The sequence below is a fragment of the Martes martes genome (genome assembly GCF_963455335.1).
Source record: "Martes martes genome assembly, chromosome: 7".
NCBI classification, from domain to species: Eukaryota; Metazoa; Chordata; class Mammalia; order Carnivora; family Mustelidae; genus Martes; species Martes martes.
Window position 1 is genome coordinate 116,729,987 of NC_137894.1, and position 24,373 is coordinate 116,754,359.

Below are 24,373 nucleotides of genomic sequence, written 5' to 3' on the forward strand. Positions count from 1 at the left end.
TCTGTGAGGAGTATTACCACCACCACTCCCATTTTACAGTTGAGGGCACGAAGGCACAGAGAAGTTAAATAACCTGGTCTAGGTCACACAGCCTTAAGTGGCAGAGGAGGCATTCAAACTTTGGCAGTCTAACTTCAGCTCTGAGCTCCAACCCACTCTGCAGTGACTGGATCAGATGAGCAATGGACCTGTGTGACTGACTCAACCAGTGACCGCTGTCAAGCTGCTGCTGTCCTCGAGTAGCTGAACCCATCCCACAGAGCCCAGGTGGCCCGCTCACTGTCCTGGTGACACGGCTGACCGAGACGCCTCTGTGGTGCTGCCCTACCCCCACCCAGGATGGGACCACCATGGTGGTGAGAATCTCAGGGCCCCTGCAAGGCCTATGGACACACAAACTGCAGGGCACCCGCTCTGGGCCAGACCCGGGTGCCCTCCCACTGCCTTCCCGGCGCATGTGATGAGGGTCTGCATGTTCTGGGAAGTAAAAGGCAGGGCCCTGAAAGGTTCAAGCCTTAGTGTAACCAGTTCACTACACAGGTAAGAGGAGTAATTCGGTGGCTTTTCAACTTTTTTTTTGTTTTTTAAAGCAGCATGAGCACACATACACACATAATCCCAGATAATATCTTTTACAGAATCCCAAAATATAAAATAGGTAAAGCGAAGTGACAACAGGGTAGAGGGTCCACAGCTGGCTTCCCAGACTTCTCTATGGCAGCACCACTGCTCCACCCTGCCAGGTCCTAAGGTGAAAATCGTAGGCCTGGGGAACAGTTTGAAAAGGTATCTTCAGAAATCTTTCAAAATTAATATTCAACAACTCTTGAAAGTTGTAAGATAAAGAGGCTGGAGATAAACTGGATATCAGCCTCATGTGGAAAAGAAGGTCTACATCATCCTAGAAGAACTCGATTCCTAAGTACAAAGGACAGATGTACTTAATGTGGAAACATTCACAGCTTGGACCCAAACCAGCTGTGATGTGGGGGACATCCTGAGCCTTTCTGGGCTTCCGTTTCCTTGCTTGTGAACTGAAGCCAATTTAGGTCACCTTTCGGGGTTTCTTGCAAGTAACATATTTGTGCTTTTATATGGTTCTGTGAGCTGTCTCTTCTGGAAACTTGCGGGGATGAAAGAGACACCCATCCGCTCCGGGGACGGGTGAGGAAATGGCAGGACCCATCTGTAAGCAGAGCGGCAGCTGGCACAGTGCCAGGATGCGATGCCTAGTGAAGATGCAGGATGATGGGAGGGAGTAGGACTCGGTGCGTCAGAAGGGTAGCCACACTGACCTCAGTGACAGGCTAGGAACATGGGCAGCCTCATGGCCAGCAGCCCCGAGACAACACTCAGAAAGCGGAGGGCCAGGTGATAAGCAAACGGTCACATTCTTCCCCTGCTTGGTTGAAGAGCAGGATGGACGGAGTACAACACACATAGTTTTCACTTCGGAAGAGCGAACACCATCATGAAATTCCATGCATCACTTTGAGGATGACTTTGTGTCTATATTCAACATTGTCGAGTTTGATAGCTTTCATTCCGAAGCTTAAAAAAGTGAATTAAGGGACACTGTTAATGACTATCAAAAGTGTAACCAGCATCCATGCTCACGAGAGTGAGCTATGCAAAGTTTTGTAAAGGGTGTAGATAAAACTCGAAGGGTAAACATCCAGCACAAATAAAAATATTCATTATTTGGGGCTTGATGTCTTGCACCTAAATTTCATAGTGCTTTAAGATTCTCAGGAGGGAACCCACATATTCCCATGTGTATCTGGTGCTTTGGTATAAGGAATGTTCCAAATCCATGGCCGATCTGGGGAAAAAACAAAACACATTATAGTTGTATAATACTTATTTGAACAGGCAGGATTACAAAAAATTCACTTAACCCACTAGGATAAAACCACCCACGTGTCAGAGTCTACATGTCGTTAAAAACCCTTCCCCTCTTTGTAAAGATTTATGAGTGAGTGCGTGTGAGCACATGTGGGGGTGGGGAAGGGGACAGAATGAATCTCAAGCTGACTCTGTGTTGATCCCAGAGCCCAAAGTGGGGCTCAGTCTCCCAACCCCGAGATCACAACCTGAGCCAAAACAAAGATTTGGACACTTAACCAACTGTGCCACCCAGGTACCCGCTTAAGAACCTTCCCTGAAGCAGCCCCAGACAACAGCCCATTTCAGACAGTGGCTGTTGGCAAAGGTTTGTGCTAAGACACAGGCAAGTGAACAGTGGAAGCTGGCCAGCAGAAATCAGGGTGTACATCCTGGCTTGCCACTTACACTGACCAGTCACTTTGCCTGTCAGCCTCAGTTTCCTTCTGTGTACCTGACTGCGGCGCTGTCAGGACCGGCAAGTGAGATAAACGCATGTAGTGTCTGAGAGCATCCAGCAGAGAAAGGCAGCTATTATGTTTTACAACTCTGGAGAAACCAACAGTAACAGATGGCATACTGCTCTCAGCTGGTCATGGTCACATATAATCAGGAGGCCCGGGTTCACCTCCATGAAATGGTTTTGTTCTGATCCTTAAGGCTAATGATTGATGAGGCATGAAGGTCTCTGAACAATGACTGTAGACCGATGGTGAAGCAAGCAACACGCCTTGGTAAGACACCACGGAGAGAACACTGAAGACCTAGGGGTTCAGGTCCTGCCCTTGTCTTTCTCTGCAAACTCGGGAAAACACTGGGATCTTGGCCTCAGGTTCCTCAGCTGTGAAATGGGAATTAGCTACATAAGTAACCTCTCAGGAGGGCTGTGAAACATAAACAAGAACACCTGTCAAAGTTCCCGGCATATTGTAGGTGCTCAATAAACACGAACTTCCCCCCATCCCCTTTCAACTGGGGTTCAGAAATTGACAAACTCTGATTACTTTTTACCATGCATCACTACTGTTAGAATCAAACCAATTCAAAAGAACAACAGTATGGGTAGGGTGTAAAGGCACTCCCAGGGTTAGGAATCGAGCTCCACGTTACTGTCCTGATAAGGAGGAGAGCTCCAACAGCTCTGAAGGGGTGAGTGCGCAGAGTGAGGCAGCCGTGCAGCAGGGGTGTGAGAGGTACCATTGGCGGAAGCCGCTGCCCAGCACTGCCAAGCCGCTCTCGGGGAAGCTTCCTCCTCCTCCCGAACAGAGGCAGATGGCAGCTCAGAGGATGACCTGGCAAATAACAGGAGGCTCTCCTCACCGTCCCTGGTGTGGAATAATGGCCGTGCAAGCATGTGGACAGCAGCACCCAGCAGGACACACAGGGAAAGAAGGCCAAAGATGGCCACAAGTTAGCAGAAGCCCGTTTTCTTGTCTTTGGCCTTGAGATGGTGTGAAAGCCTGAAGCTAGCTTGTTAAACAAGCCCGTGAGAGAGCCATAATCCTGCGCCTGTGCGACACTCTTGCTTCATAAAAGGCTGAAGGTTCGGTAGCACTGGAGACTCCCCACAGCTCCCACTGGTCTGAACCGAGCACTGGCTCTCCTGCCCCGGGAACACGGTCTTCTGTGGCCGGACTTCTCCCATCTTTTCCTGCAAACTGCCCCACTGGGTAACATCTGCTCCACTTCATCTCCAAGGTAAAGGACATCCGATCCCTGCTAGGTGAGGAGCTGTTAGATTCTTCACCGAGGCAGGGTTCGTGATGCAAACACCCGCCGGTCAGCCAGCAACTCAGAGACCGCCACCGATTTCTTCCTCTCCCTCACAATCAGCCAGTGATGACCAAACGGCACTGGCGAGTCCCTAGACACACTGCTCGCTAAGTGAGCAAATGCCTGTACCCACGGGCTGACCATGTGCCATGCCGGCTGCAAGGCTCACCGCTACCCTGGGGCAGAGACACAGAAGGGCTAACAGGAAGGTAGGAGGTGGCTGTGACTCTGTTGTCTTGCTACCATTACCGGAAGTCAGCATTAACACTTTCTGGCTTAGATGAAAGCCTGTTCTAAGCAATCCTCCTAAATTATCCCATGAAAGAAAAGCTTGCTTCATCAAGTCCTGCATGTATCTGAAATATCTGTCGGTGCTGGTTAGATGCCAGGTGCTCTGCTAGCCAAAGCTGAGGTCCTCTCAGTTTGTGGTCCAAGGGGGTAGACAGATGAGCAGGCAGGTCACGGGGGCGGAATTCTGAACTTTACCACGTCAGCGAGGTGGTTCCTGCACTTGGCTGACGTGCGAATTGCCGGAGCGTTTCCTCAGAGCTCACCTTAAGGGAGCTTGTTTCAGTCGGTCTGGGCTGGGGCCTGGCATTACACATTCTCGCCAAGTTCTAACGGCGATCTCAACACAGTCAGAGTCAGAGATCAGAAACTAAATGGGATGAGCCGCTTTCTGCTGTGATACAATGGAAGGATTTAAACCAGGATGTGACGTGAGGCACATGGCAGCAGGGGAGATGGATGTCCAGTGGGAGGGGACCAACAATGGGGAGAGGATAGGCAGTGCCGTCTAGGGAAGACACAGTGAGGCCAACATTAAGGCCATGGCAGGAAGGCTGGGGATGAGGGGAGAGCCGAGGGGTTTTATCTCTGTGTCTATGCCATCTGTCCTCATGGTTGGTCAGTTGAGGACTGCGTGCATCTGACATCTCTAACTCTAAACCCAGTCCTCTGTGGGGAGGTGGCACAGTGTGACAGTAAAGGGGGCATGGACATGGTGGACAGGCTGCCCATGGGGATCTGACCAAATTGACCTGAGTGCTTAGGTTCCTTGTCTATAAAGTAGGGGTTATACTAGTACTGGTGTCATGGGGGCAGTTAGGATCCCATAAATTCAAATCAAGTGCTCAAAGCAGCTCCTAGCATGTAATAAGTACTTAATGAGTGCTAGCTGCTATAATATAATGACCAACACCCTCAGCTCACAGTGGGTGAATACGGTCACTACTCTATATGCTGTGTAGGTCTCTCAGGTTTTTTTTTTTTAGCAGCCAGACAAGTACAATATCCCATTCTACTTAGCCTCTAATTCTCTAATAAATGGCCCTTGTGTTAAAGAGTTACGACTTGGACCCCATGTCCAAAGACCCATACCCACATTTCCCACTGTCGTCTTCAAGGGAACTTGATATCCTACCTACCTATAGAAGCCGCTGCCTATCACCTGAGCAATTACCTTTAATTCTTTCCTTGTATCAGGCACAAAGTGTGTGTATATGGCATGTGTGTGTGATCCCAAAGAGATGAACTAAGGAGAAGATATCTGATGCCACTTTACTTCAGCTTACTCTGAAATCAACAAATGTACAAAAGACTTGCCAGCTTGCACTACAAAGGAAAGCTTCAAAATATTTTACACTGGGTTACCAACCTAGCAGAGATGCAATCTTTGGTAACTGGGATACCAGTGTTATCTGAAGCCCATTAATACTCACTTCTGTGAAGATCTCCCATATTAATCTGTGACTAAAAAAAGCACAAGAGAACAATCTATCCAGTGGGAGGAAAAATAATTCAAATTGCTAAAAACCAAGTACTGATTTCAATATCATCTGATAAAATTACTTTACTTTGATAGTTCTAGATTTCCTAAGGTTTCTGTTGACAAAGTAATTTTAAAAGCTAAGCTGGAAGTTTGGTGTCAGCCTTCTGTTTGTACTATGAAACAAAAATAGATTTTATTAAAGGAGATGATCAAAATCATGTCTAAAAACCTCTTCTGGTTCTCATTTAAAAAAAAAAATCCGGATTTCTAAAGATCGTTCAAAAACTGGTCCTTGAAAATTAAGCATATCAACAGTGATTTAAGTGACTGACTTCTTTTGCATTTTCTTTGGATTAGAAAGTTGAAATAGCTATTGTCCTTACAAAAATACTTTATGAATCTGGTCTCTGCCATCTAGCAGTAATTCTGACAGGTCTAGACTGAAGTTTATTCCGGTATTATCTAAATTCAAGGAATTGTTTCAAATGAATCAAGCAGCAGGTGGAATGGTTAAATTATCTGGGAGCCCATGGTTTAAAGCACTTTAAAGAATTATATACACTACATATATGCTAAATCTAGATCACGTGTATCTCTTGTGCCAGCCAGGTTTCAATGACCTCGCCTACTGAGAAATTACATATACAGCTAATTAGCTTAGTTCTAGACATTAAAACTTAAATTCTAAAATATACTAAATCTGCAAAAGATACACACAATGTGGCAGATACCACCTTATCCAACTGTTCAATACTGATTTCATCAGTGATCAGGCAGATTTTATCATGTGACTCCTCATACGATGCACTAACAACAACATCTCTTCTGCGGTGTTCTTGGCAGAAGTGCATCATCTGGATCTATTTATGAGAAAACAGTGGGAAAACCAAATACACAATGTCCCTCACTGTCTATTAAACTAACTGGCCTGTGCTCAGCAAAGTGTCAGCAACATAAAACACACAAAATTTCTTGTGGCACTATTCCAAATTAATGGAGACTAAAGAGACTGCTAAACAAATATGACATGTAACCTGAAACTTCCCTTTTGTTGTAAAGTTCATTATTGGGGCAACAGATGAAATCTAAGTAAGTTCTGTAGACGACAGTATTCAATCAACGTTAATTCCTGATTTTGGTAACTGTACTGTGGCTATGTAAGAGAACGTTTTCAAGAAATATATTTTGAAGTATTTAGAGATTGCACAGATCTTGTTTACAACTTTCAAATGGATCAGAAAAAAGTTAACATAAGAAAGGAAGATTATGTAAGTGAAGGGGAACCTGGGTGAAGAGAATATGTGAATTCTTTATACTGTTCCTAGAACGTTTTTCTAAATTTGACATTATGTCAAAAAATTCAAAGAAAAGAATACTATAGTTGACCTGAACAACATGGGTTTAACTGCAAAGGTCCACTCACATGTGGTGTTTTTTTCCCCAATAAAATATGTACAATATTTAAGTGTATTTCCTCTGCCTTATAACTTTTTTTTTTTTTAAAGATTTTATTCACTTATTTGACAGACAGAGATCACAAGTAGGCAGAAAGGAAGGCAGAGAGAGAGGAGGAAGCAGGCTCCCTGCGGAGGAGAGAGCCCGACGTGGGGCTCAATCCCAGGGCCCTGGGATCATGACCAGAGCTGAAGGCAGAGACTTTAACCCACTGAGCCACTCAGGCGCCCTGCCTTATAACTTTCTTAATAATGTTTTCTTTTCTCTAGCTTACTTTATTTATTATAGGAATAAAGTATATAATATATACCACATACAAAATGTGTGTTAACTATTTAGATTATCAGTAAGGATTCTGGTCAACAGTAGGCTGTTAGTAGTTAAGTTTTTGGGGAGTGAAAAGTTATATGCAGATTTTCAGTTGCACTGGGGGTCACTGTCCTGAGCCCCGGCATTGTGCAAGGGCCAACTGTTCACATATACCATGTGAACAACCCAGATCACTTAACATAACTATGGTCTCTGAAGCTTTATACTTCAATTATTCTTAAATTTGACATATCTAACTTACTCTTTAAGTCCAAATAAGATAAGCTTTACATAACCTTACCTTTTTTTACCCGCTTTATAGTGTATCAGAGAATACAAAGAATATAAGCCAAAAAGGGAGTACAAAGCAGATGTCTCTGGCATGTAACAGCTCCGGAGAGACCACATACTGGTCTATTTCATTCTTTTTAGGCTCAGGGTCACACAACAAGTGGGACATATGGAAATAAGATTTAAAATGTGGTGATTCTGCTTTATAAAAGATTTTTTTCCCTCACATCAGATGGGTAATGTGCTGAGGTCATAACAAGGTTTGAAGGAGGCGCGTGTCACACATTGGTGTGAACATCCAATCATCACACTTATGAACTACAAAAGGATCTGAAAGATTTCCTTTAAAACTACAACTCCTATTAGTCACATGAGTTTGGTTAGGTATAACTTCTCAGGGGAAGACTAACTTAGACTCCCTCAGGCCAGGGGTTTGTGTCTGTCTTGTTCAAGGACATATTCCCAGGACCCAGACAGTGTCTGCACACAGCAGAAATACACCTGTGGAGAGAGCAGATGAGCAGCAAGTCCTGCGTAAAGCAAGGTGTACCTGCAGCTGTGTGTGTTTTACTTCATTATTTGATCAATTTCTTGGTTTCAGGATGTCTGCTGGTGTCTTGTAATAAACTATAATTGGTTCAGAGCAGTGTATTTCTTTGCTAAGCTTTCTGTACAGTTCCTTAGATTTAAAAAATAATGAGCACGATCTTATACATGTTACAGTGGTTTGAAAATCATTTTCAAACAAAGTGCTTTTGAAATGTTCTTAACTACTCACTTTCCCAAGTCTTAGTAAGACACCTTTCTTCTAGTCCGTAGGAGTCCCTGGAATGCTGGCTACATGTGAACTGGTGATATCCGAGTGACTGGCACCATTCTGCATGCTACTGAAGCAGTGTGGAAGGTAAAACTGTACTAATAAAAAATACAATGCTCCAGTCTCCCTTGTATGTCTGTTTCAAAGAAGTGTATACACCCAGACAACGCCGCTGAACAATGGAAAACATTCTATTCTGCTTGCTGGCCAAATAAAAGATTCATCACTGCACAGTCTAAGATACTATCCCGCTGTAAACTTTTAAATTCTCAGGAATGCTTTTTCTATCAGAACTGAAGGAACCTCAGGATATTTTTAAGGCTCCTCTGTCCCTTTCATTCTTGCTTGCAAAGTCCTTTGGAGATTATGGGTAAGTGGAGGAGGTGGAATTCCAGCCAAGGTTCTGGGCTGGGGGTGGAAAGTATATAGCCCAAGGCCAGACCACAGGAAGTCAAACTCAGTCAGTCCATGGTGCATCTGTCCCCACCTCCACTAAGCTTACTCAGAACTCAGGTTTGAGGATGGGGGAAAAAAAAGAACATGAACAGACAGAAGGAGAAAAAACAAAACTACAGCACAAAGCTAGAAGGAGGAAGGAGAGGTTTTCGCCGTGAGGTCCTATGACACTAGGTGGGTTCAGGGACTGTCCTACATGGGCCTTAGGCTCTTTTCATTATCAGCTCAGCAAGGGGAAGGGGGGGAAATGAACACCGGTTATTACATGCCAGGAACTGAACTGGATATTCTAAATAACAGAAACAACAGCTAACATTTATTGACTGCTAATTCTGCACTAGAAGACTGTGTTAGGTGCTTTACAGATAGCATCCTGGTATACTCTTTTCAACAAACTCTACAAAGTGGGCACTCTTATTTTCCCATTTTACAAATAGAGACACTAAGGCCTAAAGAAAGAAAGTAACTGCCCAAGGTCACTTAATAAGTTCCAAGGTTGGCACACAAAAACAGCCTAATTCTAAAGCCCTCTTTTTCATTTGTATGTGCAGGGAGGGTTGTTGGGGGCACCGATTCTCTGAAATTCTGATAAAACCGATATAATCTTGGGGCGCCTGGGTGGCTCAGTGTGTTAAGCCTCTGCCTTTGGCCCAGGTCATGATCTCAGGGTCCTGGGATCGAGCCCCGCATCGGGCTCTCTGCTCAGCGGGGAGCCTGCTTCCCCCTCTCTCTCTGCCTGCCTCTCTGCCTACTTGTCATCTCTCTCTCTCAAATAAATAAATAAAATTAAAAAAAAAAAAAACAAATGATATAATCTTGCCAGTGAAAAATGAAGATGCATAAATATACAACAAATTTAGAGGACTCAAATATACATAGCTTGGAAAGAAGGAAAAAAGAACACTTCTTAAACTTGTTATCAGTACAACTGATTATAGCTCTAGAAAGTCCCCTGCCATAGGCGGTGGCACACCAGGCAGCATGAGACTGTATGGATACATCCAACAAAGTCAACACCATCGAAGAAACAGGTCCACTGGAAGGGGAAGGTCCGGTTTACCACCAAAACCAGGAAGGGCAAGTAAAGGTGGGGGAGTAGCTGGAGCCCATCTAGCACCGTCCAGGGAAGAAAGGGACCCAGTGTCACAGCTGGCTCTGTTAGGGAACCAGAGATTCGGGAATATCAATGCAATGATGTCATTAAAACTTTCCAAACAAAAACCACATTTTCCCTGTTCAAATTCAGAATTTACTCAAACACCATTGACTATAATCCAGCTATCTGTGAAGGCACCTGCCTTCCACTGTAAATATGCTGACTATAATATACCTTTCGCCATTTTAAATTAATAATCATGTCTTGATTTTACAACTGCTGCTGTGTGAGTCTGTTAAGTATGAACTTGCTTTAAAGACAGACATTCTAGGGCTAAGACAAGTGCAGCTGTGGGGCTGGGACAGACCTGAGATGGAGCTGGTCCCACTCATGCCAGCCAGCTTTCCTCCAAGAACACCATGAACCTGAACCAATGTTCTAATGACTTTCTATTATGAAAAATACTTGTTCACTGCCTCTAAGAAAGTCATAGTTGAGGGCAGCCTAGGTATCTCCCCTTTAAGAGGATAGGAGGTGTTTGTGAAGTCAAATTGTTTTCATCAAAATATTAAGCCATTATTTGTCATCTTCACTTCTCGTGAATGTATAGAGGCTTTGTGACGCGATACTGCAACAGAGCAGCTTCGAGAATTCAGTGGTCTTTCATTAATCCAGAGAGTAAAGAGGTCTGCCTGCGAAAATTGTAAATAATGCCACCTTCCTCACTTTTTTTTGACAATTAAAAAAACACCAAACATGTGTACACACACACACACGCATATGTATATACATACATACATAACATATGTATGTGTGTGTTTGTATATGTGTGTGTGTATATATATATATAAATAGGTTTATTACTTTAAAAACTAATATAAAAAATTCTCGGTTTTGAGGTCTAATATAGTAAATCTCAACAGATACAAAAACCCATGTGAAGGGCGGGGGGTGGGAGATTGGGGGAACCAGGTGGTGGGTATTAGGGAGGGCACGGATTGCATGGAGCACTGGGTGTGGTGCAAAAACAATGAATACTGTTAACGCTGAAAAGAAATAAAAAATTTTAAAAAAATAAATAATATATTCAATGGCTAAAAACAAAAACAAAAACAAACCCATGTGAGTAAAAGCTCCTTGTGGTCCTTAATAATGGTAAGAGTTCAGAGGGGCTCCTGGACCAACCAGTTTGAGAATGAGAGCTCTAGTGGCCCGAGACAGGGCAGCGAAGGGGCCTCTGCAAACCTGCATTTCCAAAGTATTCCGTGAGCCAACCTCCCACTGAGAGACTGACGGCTTCTTCTGGGCACTGTTTCTGTTCCATACATAACACCCATGGTCTCCCTTCACGTGTGTCCTACCTTTACTTCCATACAATTCTGGAGGCAGGTCAAATGGCACAGGAAAGGCGGCCACTGGCTCCTTGCTCCCTGAGAAGAATTTCTCTTTTACTTTGAAGCTGTCCAGGCCCTGCAAACACACAGAAGGCATCTATGATTCCACCCCTTTATCTGAAAAAGATCTCAAGAAGCAGTTGTATCTGTATGGTGCTCACAGCAAAACTGAAGTTATTTCAGAGCTATTTTCAATGTTTGATAGGTGGGATATATTTGTAACTCCCCTAAATGAATCTTTCCTAAAAATAAGAGGTTCAAATTTTAAAAAATCAAGTTATAACAAAGTTTATAGAAGTTTAACAAAGGAAATAAGAGAGAAAACAATTTTGGATACCATAGCCCATTTCTCTTAACCACTATGTACAGTTTGCAAGGAGTGTGTAGAAGACACTGTATATAAATAATTTCAATATTGCTATAGTAACAGGCTGCTCACTCTGGTGTAAGAATAAAAGTTGCCTTCATGTATAATGAAAGTGTTCCAATATAATGTGATAGGAATATAAAAACAAAAACTCTTCCAGACTCACCAAAATGGAAGGTTTATTCCAAGAACTCAGAAAAGGGTATTATTTTTAGATCTTAACCAGGGTACAAGTTAAAGTTCTGCATCTCAGCTCAAGTAAAGAACCACTAACTGCCTTCTAGGACCTTTACAGCAGCGCAGGTGCTTACTACATGAGCCTCATTTTCCCCAGGCCTCCACACACTGATCTCCCTCTTCTGATCTCCCTCAGCGGGTCATCCCAGCACCTTGTTTGCAAGTCACTCTGTCTCTCATCCCTTCTGTCCACCCATCCAAACACATAACCAACCTCCATAACCTAAATGCCCACACATCAAACAGTGCTAATGTCCTTGGAACCCATACAAAGAACTAGAGTTCAAACTACCCTAACTGAGTAGGGGAGGTTGCTTGTGGGCACAGTGTAGGACATGGTAAGAGTTGGGGTTATGCTGACCTGGGCTTCAGGCAGTCTGGTTCTAACACTGCTCTGGCATTTGCTGAGCTGCAAGAATGGCTGATATTTGCATTTGTTCATTCAACACATTATTTCTTGAGTGCCTCTGGTGTCAGACACTGGCTGCCTAAGAGGTAACAAAGATGTCATTGTCCCTGTCCTCACTGGGTACACAGTCTCTTGGAGAGACAATGCATTTATAAAAGTGAAATAATTACATACTTGTGATTACCACTATGAAGAAAAACAGAAGTACCAGAAGACAGAATAGCAGACCTGTTTTATTTTTCTAATTTTTATTTTTTTGAAGATTTTATTTATTTATTTGACAGACAGAGATCACAAGTAGGCAAAGAGGCAGGCAGAGAGAGAAGGGAAGCAGGCTCCCTGCTGAGCAGAGAGCCCGACACCCGGCTCGATCCCAGAACCCTGGGATCATGACCTGAGCCGAAGGCAGAGGCTTTAACTCACTGAGCCACCCAGGCGCCCCAGCAGACCTGTTTTAAACAAGGAGGATAAGGGGTGGGGGTGGAGGATGGTCAATAGAAGCTTCCCTAAAAAAATGACATTTTAATTAAACCCTGAAAGAGGAGTAGGGTTAGGAGACGTGAGAGTGGAAAGAATATTCCAGGCAGAAGGAATACATCTGAAAAGGTGCAGAGGTAGCAAAGAGCTTGCATGTTCCGGAAGCTAAAAACAATGGTTAGTGGGACACTAATTTACTAGGCCTCAATTTCCTCATTTGTAAAATCAGAATAAAGCATCTGGATGCCACCACCTTAAAATATCTTTCACGTCAACACCTAGCCTTGGTGCACAGCTGGTGTTCAAGCAATGCTGAGCTGCAAAAAGAGGGTAAAGGTATCTTGCCTGCTTCCTCCACGGGCTTTTCCATTAGACAAATCAATGTCCAAATGCTCTGTGCACATGATGACCTTAGAAAGGTATGGGTGATGAAGAAAGTGCTAGCACTGATGAAGATGGGGATGAGAAACAGCAAAAGGCAGTTAAGTGATAACCGTCTGCATGCTACACAGAAAAGCAAGAAATGCCTTTCACCAGTTTTGGGAAAAGGAAAGGCTTTGTAGAAAACATTACAGCTGGGCCTTGGGAAATTGGGATGATTTTGATAAACAGAGATGGCAAGAAAGAACATCAAGGGAAACCAGCATAAGCCAAGGCAGAGTTGGTAAAGCATAGAGCAAGCACATCCGGCAGACGGGGAGTGAATGACCTACGTGCAGGAGGAGGGCTGAGAACACTTGAGAGAACCAGATGGAGGGGGTGTGAACAGGAAGCAGTACGGGTGCCTGTGGCTCACACCTATCTCACTGGGCCCAAGCCGAGGCCACAGTGACTCTTGATGGGCAGGCTGGCCACGTCAGACGCATCAGGGTAGAGACCATCTTTCTGCTGAGGAGTTCACTCGGTAAGATGGGAGCCCTGAGCTGCTGGGGGCTCTCACATACTTCAAAATGAACTCTGAAAATATGGCCCAAACCCCTGGATTCAGCTCTGCCTGAAGCAAGAAACTCACCCTCTGTGTTTGCCTTTTTTCTTACATTGTTTCAGTTGGTTATCTGTCACAACCCACAGCATCACAAGACCCCAGTGATTAAAGTGTGTGGCCCTTACTTTGACATACAGTGAGGAGGTGCAGGTTTCTGAACCGAGAAGTTCTACTACAAAGGCAGACTGGCACAGATGAGAACAGATCCAACAGGGAATTGTTAGAGCCAAAAGACTGACAGCTATTGCCACACCAATGGGAGATGGATGAGTGAATGGTAATGGGGATACAAATACCAGTGTCATAACAAAAGCGGAGATACAAACGGGGTGAGTTCGGAGGAGAGTGGGGTCAGTAGAAAGGGAAGGAAATGGATTTGAAAGAGACTGAAGGAAAATAAAAGATCAGGGATATGTGAGGGCGGAGAAGGAAGGGGGCAGAGAGACCAAGGGCACTTGAAGGGGGACACTGCAGCCTGCCCCCTCGCCCTCACTTCCTCCCACCCTGGAGAGGGCTGCTGGGTCATCTCCAAAACAGTCAACACTGGTGCCCCTACTCACAGCTTACCTTCAACGAGTTCTGGATTGGAGGCTAATCTTACCCTGTTCCTTGTGCATACCACTTATTTGCTGTGTGACTAGAGGTGAATTACTTAACCTTTCTGGGCCCGGGTTTCCTTATCTATTAAATGGTATGCTGACAGTAAGTTATTTAGAATGATGACTTGCACATGGATGTAAATTAGTATAGTATGTACATCCAGGATGTTGTGATAAAATTACTCCTATTTTTTAAAGGAGGAAATAAAATGAAGGTTAGATAGTTGCCCAAGGCCATACAGCTACTAAGCGGTACGGCTGGAAAACAAATCCTGCCTTTCTGATTGTTAATCTTCTGTTCCTTCAAGTAAGTGAACAGTCTCACATTCACCCACCAGGAGCCACAACAAAGGAAGAATTCCTTGAAAATTTAAGAGGTGATATTAAAGCAGACCAAATCAGGAGGAACCAACTTCTGGAAACCATGGTTCTTGACATTTGTGAAAAGAGGCCAGAGGTTGGGAAGTGAAGTCATTTAATGACATTAAATACTTTATGTGGACTTTCAGATTAAAAACAATTTCCCTCTTCTTTGGTTCCTAGTCTATTTCTGTTATTTTCAAACAAATCATCACAAAGGATGGAGAGTCCTTATGGCCTGGCCCAGATCTGATGTCCCAATGTGCTTTGGCACGTGCCTGTTTTGTGGTGTCTTACTTCACATATAAGAAGCTTTGAGCCATCCATGTCTGACAGGAAGTAATAAGCTTTCCTGAATGCCATTTCTGAACTAAATTCTAGGGTATTATAGGGGAAAAAAAAAAAAAAAAAGAAGTACCACTTTTCCCTTCAATCTGGATGTCAAATAATTTGAAGCTGTCGTCTAATTATCATTATTTATATATCACAGTGGTATCACTTGGCATTTCATAAAACAGAGGAAGCTACCCTCCCAAGCACAGATACTTAAAAAGACAGTTAAGACAATATATTTATAAAACACCAGGTGAGAGGGTGGACATCTATCACACTTGAGAAATTACTGGCTTTTCCCTTCATCAGCTCTGGGAGGAAAAGAGCTGTTATCACCATGACGGATTAAGTTTAACGGCTTAGCTCCAACACAGAGAACAAGAAACATGTTCAAATCTCAGAGATATCATTTATTTTTCAGTTGTATCCGATTAGCACCCTCAAGCAGTAAAACCCTATATACAAGGCATCAAGTTTTCTGGGATAAAACGGTAATGACAGTGAGCCTTCTAGAAGGAGCACACTTAATCAAAAAAGGACTAATTGACAAGGAAGTGAAGTACAGGGAGGTGGCTGTCTTGTCCTGCCTGTAAGGTGTGATCAACTGTGTTTCCAGGTGGGGGCTGAAAAGCTTCATGGAGGAGAGAGTAAGCCCAAGAGGCCCAAGAAGGGTGGGTTTCTGATAAGCAAAGGGCTGTGTCGATGGGGTGGAGTACACTCAGGAGAAAAAGGAACAGCATCCCATCACTGTGGGTGTGAGGTCAAAATTTTGACCTCTGCCTTCCATCTCCTGTTGAACTCCTGGGTCTCCAAGCTGGTGCCGCTGCTGCTAACTGCTCCGTACCTGCCAAGTGCTAGACACTGTTCCAGCAACTTGTAAGCAAGCTCTCAATTCTCCAGCGGTGCTACAAAGTTAGTAGTTACTGCACTATTCCCACTTCACACTGAGAAAAAGGAAGCCTGTGGAAGTAACAGGTCCAGGACCCAACAGCTTATAAGCAGGACCCCAACTCTGTTGTCATTTTGGCTCCTCTAGCACTGGGTACTCCCAGAGTTCCTTTACTTGGTCCCTGGTATTTCTCCAACATGTTCTTCTACATTCTCTTTCCACATGATTTCACTTTCTAATGGAGGCGAGGAACAGTAGTAGCACAAGATCATGCAACTAGTAAGTGGTAGCTGTGCCACTGGTGCCCCAGCCCACCTCATCCACCTGCTAACAAGCACTCCCAGGTGACTAGAGCCCTAGCTGTGTAGGGGATGTGGTGGGGAGGGGTGGGAACAAAGGTTGGGGGGCCATGCTGTCCCAGGTCAGGGCGGGCCCTGCTGTCCCACAAAGGATTCTGCACAGAGTCTCATGGGCCAAGTGGAGACACTGCAGGTTCAAAGGGGAATGCAGACCCTGGCAGATGGGCAAAAAGAGCTTCAGAAGTGTAGCAGTAGCCAAGATGGGGAGTGATGGAATCAGTCCAGGGAAGAAGACAATGACCTACAGCAGCAGGTGGCAAAACTCTTGCTAGGGCAGAGGACAGGATGTGGCAACTGGATGTGAACAGGAAAGAGGAAGGAACAGAATGCCAGAATGGAGCTGAGTGGGAGAACATGAAAACTTAGACGAAAACGAAACATTACTGACCAGCTGTAGTCCCATGGGAAACACTGAGTACCCTCAAGAGATGGCCAGTGGTCAGACACCGTGTGGGGAGGGGAGGGAGCAGCAAGGTGGTGGCTTCTATGAACTTCATTAGTTCTTCCAGCCAGAGCCAGTCATGATGTGAGCAAATACTTGTGGCATATATATATCAATTTTGGCAACAAAAGACAATAAAAGAGTTTAACCAGAACAGAGAAAAGAGACTTGAAGACAAAGTTCTTATGGATTTGACTGAAGCATTTTTGATTCTAATGACAGAAAAGAGAAGCTGCCATCTTAGGGGCAAACACATCTAGGGTTGGGAAGGAGCCGAGGTGCCCCTCAGCCCTAAGGCAAGTGCAGGCTACCCTTGTGTGGAGGAAACCATTTTGGACCTTGACCCAGGATTCTCAGATGGTTACATACATTCATCCCCAGAGGCAGCAGTAGCTGTAGCCCACAAAGTACTAGGCAGGCTTGAGTCCAGTACTTAGTGCCTGACAAAGTATGTGCTCCATAAACACCAAAATGCATGAAGTTGAAATAGAAACCCTGCCTCTCCCTAATATACTCACAGAAGCCTGAGGATTTAGAACACAGCTACCAATCTTTGAAATTGTTGGATCTTTCCTATATTCAAATTTTTCTGAACCTAAATGAATTAGAGTCTAATCTAAAAGTTAAATACACTTAAAGGGACAAACCCAAGAAAAATTATATACTTGATAAATTGATATCAGACCTCAAAAGAATAGTCTTTAAGCACCTGTGTAATAATAGCTAAGTGCTATGTACACAGTGAAATGTATCCTTGATATTAACCCCCAAAGCTCCTGAAAGTGTCCCAAAGGGAAAGCTATTGACTGCACGGCTCTAACAGCACGTTAGAGTCACCATGAGATGGTAGGTTTATTGATTCATTCATTTAAATGCAGAAAAAAATATGAACAAATCAATGTTTGGTTACCAGAGACTTCGCTTCCAGACCGAGCCTAGAATCATGAATGAAAAATGGTGGCTCTCATCCACTATTTTCAGACCACAGAGAATGTCCTGTCATGCAACTATTGGTTCCCGAGTGATAGGTCCTTATTACGGCTGGGGGAAAGTGCAGGAGATGTGGGGCCTTCTAGGTGCCTGCCTCAGCAATGTCTGCGACTCTTCATTCTGGCCACAAAGCTCAACTGTTTGTACATGCTAATCTCAAGTCAGTGTTCTGGAACACAAGGATCAGGATGGCCTACTGGGGAAGGACAAAAGTGGCAACTCCAGTTGCTGATCACTCAGAAATGTGGGTGTTCTGGACATGGAGCTCTGCTAAGAAGTACAAAGGTGGGCTGATCTCAAGAAACCGGATTCTGGATGATGTCCAGTTAGAGAAATGATTACAGAACTGGGTATTAAGTCTTTTTGGCAAACTTGTAACCAAAAACATTTAAAAGGCATGTCTTACTAGTACTGAAGAGGGAAACACAAGGCCTCATTTTATAACAAACCGCATTCCCATTAGTAACCGTTTTAAGATGAACAGATACAGAAATTTTAAGAACATCTATTAAACACACAGGGATTGGCATTTGCAAGCAGCGCAACAGACTAAGTATGTGCACACGTGCTTTATTTTCAACAAAACAGGTGAGCAATTCTATACTGCAAATTGCTTTCGAACACATTTGAACACCTACTACACACAACATCCACTGGGCTAAATCCCTGTGGTATGCACAGCCATTGTTCTCCCCGTTTGCCATCCTTACACAAAGGACAGTGTGTACTCTAGGAACTGAAAGGAAGCAACATCAACGAACAGATGTACCAAGCCCTAGGAGAAAGGAGCTCACAGTCCAGTCAAGGAGATACACAAGTAAATGATAATACAAGGGATATGTGATGAGTTCGCATTCTAGAAGCTGTGGGATGTAGAGGAGGGGCACCTAGACTGGAGACAGGGGAGGCAGGGTTTAGGGGTGTAGGGGCGCTGTTCCTGACACAGATTAAGGCTGATGAATGATGGCATGATGGTTATTAGGTATCCACTTGACCGGACCATCGGATACCAGATGACTGGTTAAACGTCACTTACTCTGGGGGCTCTCTGAGGGTGTTTCTGGATGAGATTAGCGTTTGAGTCAGTGGACTGAATACAGCAGACAGCCTCTGACTCCCCACTGTAAGTGGGCATCGCCCATTCTGTTGAGGGCCTAACTATAACAAAAAAGCTGCAGAAGGGTGAATTTACTCTCTGTTGGCTGGAACATGGGTCTTCTCCCCAACTTAGATCGGGATTGAAAGCATCAACTCTCCTGACCCTCAGACCGTCAGACTCCACAGCTGGTGGAACTACACCCCCAGCTCTCCTGGGTCTCTCGCTGATAGAGGCTGGGACTTCTTAGCCCCAAAATCATGTGAGCCAATTCCTCATAATAAATCTTTCTCTATATGTATCTATATATCCTACTGGTTCTGTTTCTCTGGAGAACACAGATGAGCTCGACTTGTAGTAGGAACAAATTCTGTATGGCTGAACATGAGGGCCAGGAAAGAGAGAGAAGTGGTCAGGCTTGAGGAGTCAGGAGTCAGGGCATGAAGAGAAAAGTAGGCCATGCTAAGGAGCCTGGCTTCTATCTTACGAGATTTGGAGGTGGGTGATGTGACCTGATGTGTGGTCTACAAAGACATTCCAGCAGCTGGGTGCAGAGCAGCCTGGAGGCTGCCCTGGGAAGCATGGTGGGAGGATCCCATACCAGGAGATGACACACCCTCGACACAGTGGCAGCAGGAATGGCCAGAAGTGACTGATTATCAAGCAGCATTAAGCAGCCAAACTTGGGTATAAAAGAGTCACCAGAGATGACTGTACACTTTGAGCTAGGACGGTGGGATGACAGTAATAGTAATCATTAATTAAACTTCTATAATATTATGTCTTAAGTGATGAAGAGGATTTTGGTGAGATTCACAAGGCCCTTATCCTCAGGTACCTTTTGAATAATATAACTTAAATTATACTCATAATTGGAGAAGTATCTTATAAGCTTCAAATTACTTGAAAATTGGCCCAATGACATCACTATTCCTGCTTAAAAAACTAGTGGTTTTTTACTGTCCACATGGGACAAAGTATAATTCCAGCAGGTCCTGCTTGCCAGTCTCCTTTAGAACAGGAGTCCAACCTCAAATTCTATGGCCCACATCCCAGCGCCTTCCCAGGTACATGGAATGGCCTGCCGTTCCTCAAATATAACATCACTGTTCTCTCTGGCTGGAAGCCTCATCTCCCTTGATGGGGTTTTAAGCTCATAACTCATTTTTCAAGACAAGCCTTCCCTGGGCCCCCAGGCAGACTACATGCTCTTTTTCTCAGAGTCCTTATACTGTGAACCCCCTACACCACAGTTCTCATCACATACTATAATCAGTTTCTGACCTTATCCATGAAATTCATGAGAATGAAGATGCCATCTCATTCCTCCTCCCACTCCCAGGGCTACTGAACTGGAGGCATGGGGAGCTGGTGGAGCTGAACAGAGTGACTACGTGGTCATTCCAGGCAGGCCGGAATGTTCAGTGACGAGTATGGGAGACATTCTGAGGAGGGAGCTATGGAGTTGTGGTGCACAGTCTCTCCTTCACAAGTTAAATGTCTCACTGTGTTCGAATTACCTCAGCAAAACGACACATCACCTCTCGTGGCAAAGATCTTTAGGCTGCCCTCAGTGTCAAAACCTTATGGTTTTATGTTTATATGTTAATTCTGTGAATTCTGCAGAGACCAAGCAAAGGTCTACTGGTTTTCCAGAAGCTTCACACACCAGTAAGTAATACAGTAGCTTAAGAACAGTCTCCTCTGTTGCAATTTTCCTGACATGGTTTTATGCAGACTGATAAAACGTACATCAGCTCACTCACGGGTGACACCCTCAGGCAGTGGCTACCTCTGGGATGGCTTCCTAGCTCACAACAATCTGCCCTTGTCTGGGAAACAGGCCCACTATTATAGGACAGGGGCAGGGCCGTACAGAGGTATAAAAACTTGAGCAGTCTTTAAATGCGGAATGACTGGCAAATGAGGGGACAAGCCACCGTAGAGGTGTTACCAGTGGCAGCCCCCAGACAGGTGGTGCACTGCTCAGGGCCCCAGGGTGCCCCGCTCTGCACCCCCACCCCCGCACCCCAAGTCTCCGCTGTGCCACTGATTTCATGACATGCCTTTCAGCAGCTCTGTTGCAGGCTTATGTAAGCTCAAGTTAGTTTCTGCCAAGAGCAATGAAAAGGATCCGAATTACCCACTTTCAGCCCATGGGGGTCTGCTCACTCAGGCCAGTTACTTCTCTCACAGGTCTTGGCACCTGGACATCTCTCAATGAAAGTGCCTTTTTAGAATGACCTTCTTGCTCAGCTTGACTAGTAGGCTTCTTGGGAGGGCGAGGTCAAATACATTTTTTTTTTGAGAGAGAGAGAAAGAAAGAGAGAGAGAGGTGAGGAGGGACAGAGGGAAGGAAGAGAGAGAATTCCAAGCAGACACCCTGCCAAATGTAAAGCCCAACACAGGGCTCGATCCCACAACTCTGAGATTATGACCCGAGCCCAAACCAAGAGTTGGACGCTCAACCCACTGAGCCACCCAGGCGCCCCAGATAAAATACTTCTGTGTCTTGTCCACATGCCTCATTTTGGTACCCTGCCCAAATAATTTATAGTTCAGTGAAGGACACAGAGAATCCACCCAGAAAAGAGAATGTCTGACAAGATAGTGAAAGTTTTGGGTGTCTGACAAGATAGTGACGGTTTTGGGCCCTTACCAGTGTTACAGAGGAAGCCTGCTTTAAAGCACTGTTCTAGGATCTGGCCAAGAAACCCAGACTGCTCGACAAAACACTGACTTTTCAGTCACTATGTTAATTACACGGTCACCGTGCTTGGAGCCTCACCCTTCAATCTATCAGCATAGCATAAGAGGGCAGAATATTCTTAATATAATATAATATTCTTAATATTCTTGCCTGATAGTCTTTATAAATAACTGAATATCTTATCGAGAATGTACTATAGTGGGGGCTCTTCCTTATTGTAACAGTATAGAAGAGTCTAATTTGGGGATTCTAAATGATTATGCCTATTTTTTCCTCTATTAGCTGTCGCTAACGTACAGTCAGAAATAGAATCAGAAGTAAAAATTAGCTTAGCAGGGTCTAGAGGACCTGAAGTGTCTTTCGTATTATCATTTTCATGATGAGGAATCAAGTCGGCACAGTTAGAAATGCCCAGAATTCTGCAGACATGGACAACCAAAGCCAAACAAGAGAGACATGGGATTTATTCCTTATTATTGGGAAATAATCCTGGCCTTAGTTCAAAGCTACGGTCACTATAGTCACACCAAATTACTATTAGTACCCTAGTGTTATGAATTTATTACTTCTCTGTGATAAAGCTGAAAGATCACAGGAGGGATCAGTTAGAGATGGTGGCTTGAGGGCTGGAGCCCACTCAGCTGTGGAACCCTAGGAAAGTCACATCCTTATCTATAGCAAAGGGGGAACCATCTACCTCCAAGAAATGGAGGGGGAAGCAGCTGTAAGCAGTGTTAGAATCTGCTCTGACTCTGTAGAAAACAAACAAAATGTGCTAGAATTTCATGATAATTACCCTTAGGAGAAACTTACTTGACAGCTCTGTAGCAAAACTCTGAGTTGGAGAAGAAAAGGATGAAGACTGACAAAGGGAGGAGAGAGAGGGAGAAGAGGACTTTTTACTGGAGTGTAGAAGGGAGGGACAGTGAAGAATACCGTCAGGCTGGGGGGCTGGTGGTGGTGGTGGTGTGCTCTCTGGAATCTTCCAGACTATGCCTACATGTCACATGGGTCTGGACTGAAGCCTGAGGACAAGTACACAGCACTCCCTTAAATATTCTGGTCTAGCCCAAGCGGTTTACAATGGAGCTGCATCATGTGTGTGTTATCATAAGTTCAACTATAGCAGGTGGCAAAAAAAAAGAAAAAAGAAAAAAGAAAAAGAAAAAGAAAAGAAAAAAGGCAAAGAAAAGCATTAACCATCTTATTGTGTGGGCAGTTCTGACTGCATTCCACCAAATGTTTGAGTGAATGTGAGGGGCAAGATAGGTGGTCTTGGGGTCTGTATGCCCCTCAGAATGGGCCAAGAGTGGTTTTAGTGTTTAGAAATCAGAAGGCCTGCATAGCCAGTCCCTACATGAAAAGCAGCCATACTGTCCGGCGTTCAGCTGCAGAAACCGAGAGCTGTTCCAAGGTGGGAGACAAGCTGGCTGGGCTAGGCTCCTCAAGAGAGAGACACAGCTTCCAATGTGGTTTGTTTCTAGGGGGCTTACCAGTGAGTCTGACCGCACAGGGCCTCTGTGACCTTCTGACCTCCTTCTCAAGCAGATGTTGTGAGTGTCCCAGCCTCCTGACTTATGCTAATGCCATGTCCAACTGGGGATGCCCTTCCCTCTCCTCTCTGCCTAGCCTAAACTCGAAGCATCCTCCCCCACCAACCCCTCTCCCCCGCGCCCTACTAAATTTTCTAGCTTCCAAAGACCTCCTCCAAAGGAACATCTTGCTCTTGGCTGACTCATCCCTTTGGTGACCTGTCACTACCATCTTGTAATGAATCTTAACAATATTTAAATCCTGTGAAACATGTGATTAACTTTACCCAACGCAATTATTTTCAATCTGTCATCAGGTATGCTTCCTGAGAGCAGCAATCTCATGGCACCCAGAATAGCGAGTGCTAAATATATCTGTTAGCACAGGCCAGCAGTTGAGAGCACAGGCTCTCGGTTAGAACCCTGGCCCTGCTACCTCCTGCCCTCGGGCAGGTCATCATGATCAAAAGAAGAGAACATAAAAACCTAATTTGCTTCACATGTGACCACTCAGGCAGTTTCAAATGTGAACTTACAAATGCTGATGGCAGGAAAAGGACCCCAAGCTCATAGGAACGGATCATCAGCTGGGTGCCGTTCTTCTCTAACGCTCCCCAGGCAGCCTTGGACAAATTCGCGCTGCAGGGACAAGGACACAGAAAGGGCTGACTCAGTGAGGCATTTCAGCTCAGGTCAAACTTTCATAGCTACAAGAACATCGGTCAAAATCACAGATAGCTGCAATAACATTCATTCAGTTTTTGGCAGCATTGTGCATTGTTTTAGAAATGGAATACTAAATCCTGCTGTGCTATAATCCCCAGGATTTATCTAATTGTTAATTTGGGGCAGCTTCACCCTTATCTGTGTTTTCCCCAAGGATAGCTATTAAAACAATTATCCTTTTTAGATTTTTTTTTTCTCTGTCTAAAGTCCTTTCTTTCCTGGACTCTGGTGTAGCTGGAAGGTCTGATTTTATTATATGCCAAAATAGTATTTAAGGAAAAACTATGTCAATATGATCTTTGGTAGTATCTTAAGCTTCACATTCCTTTCTTCTGCCTTTGGTTTTGGGCCAGGAAGTGCTAAATTCTACTTTCAACCTTAAGAAAAACAGAGAAGGGCAGTAGACTGGCATTTGTATCCAGAAAGAAACGGTGTGTTCAGAATCCTCTTTTACATGGGCAGAGAGTCGCAGGTATGCCTACGAGTCACAGGATGCAGAAGGAAGGAGCCCTGGGCCTGACCGGGAGGCACCCAGATTTGATCAAGATCCAGAGGCAATCCAGATAGGGAACAGATCTAAGCTTTGAGGCATCAGCTCTAGAAACATGCTCTCCAT

At 44.5% G+C, this 24,373-nt stretch overlaps 1 protein-coding gene across 1 annotated transcript in view; it reads right to left on the reverse strand.

The window, feature by feature from the left end:
• Positions 1 to 555: 555 nt before the first annotated feature.
• The window catches only part of TDP1 (tyrosyl-DNA phosphodiesterase 1), an 89,239-nt gene continuing 65,421 nt past the window's right edge, over positions 556 to 24,373 (reverse strand). The window contains exons 14-16 of the mRNA XM_080808493.1: positions 23,568 to 23,670; positions 11,214 to 11,322; positions 556 to 1,822 (exon numbers count right to left, since the gene is read on the reverse strand). Of these exons, the coding sequence (XP_080664619.1) occupies positions 1,749 to 1,822; positions 11,214 to 11,322; positions 23,568 to 23,670 (286 nt within the window). The 3' untranslated portion in view covers positions 556 to 1,748. The remainder of the gene's footprint in view (positions 1,823 to 11,213; positions 11,323 to 23,567; positions 23,671 to 24,373) is intronic.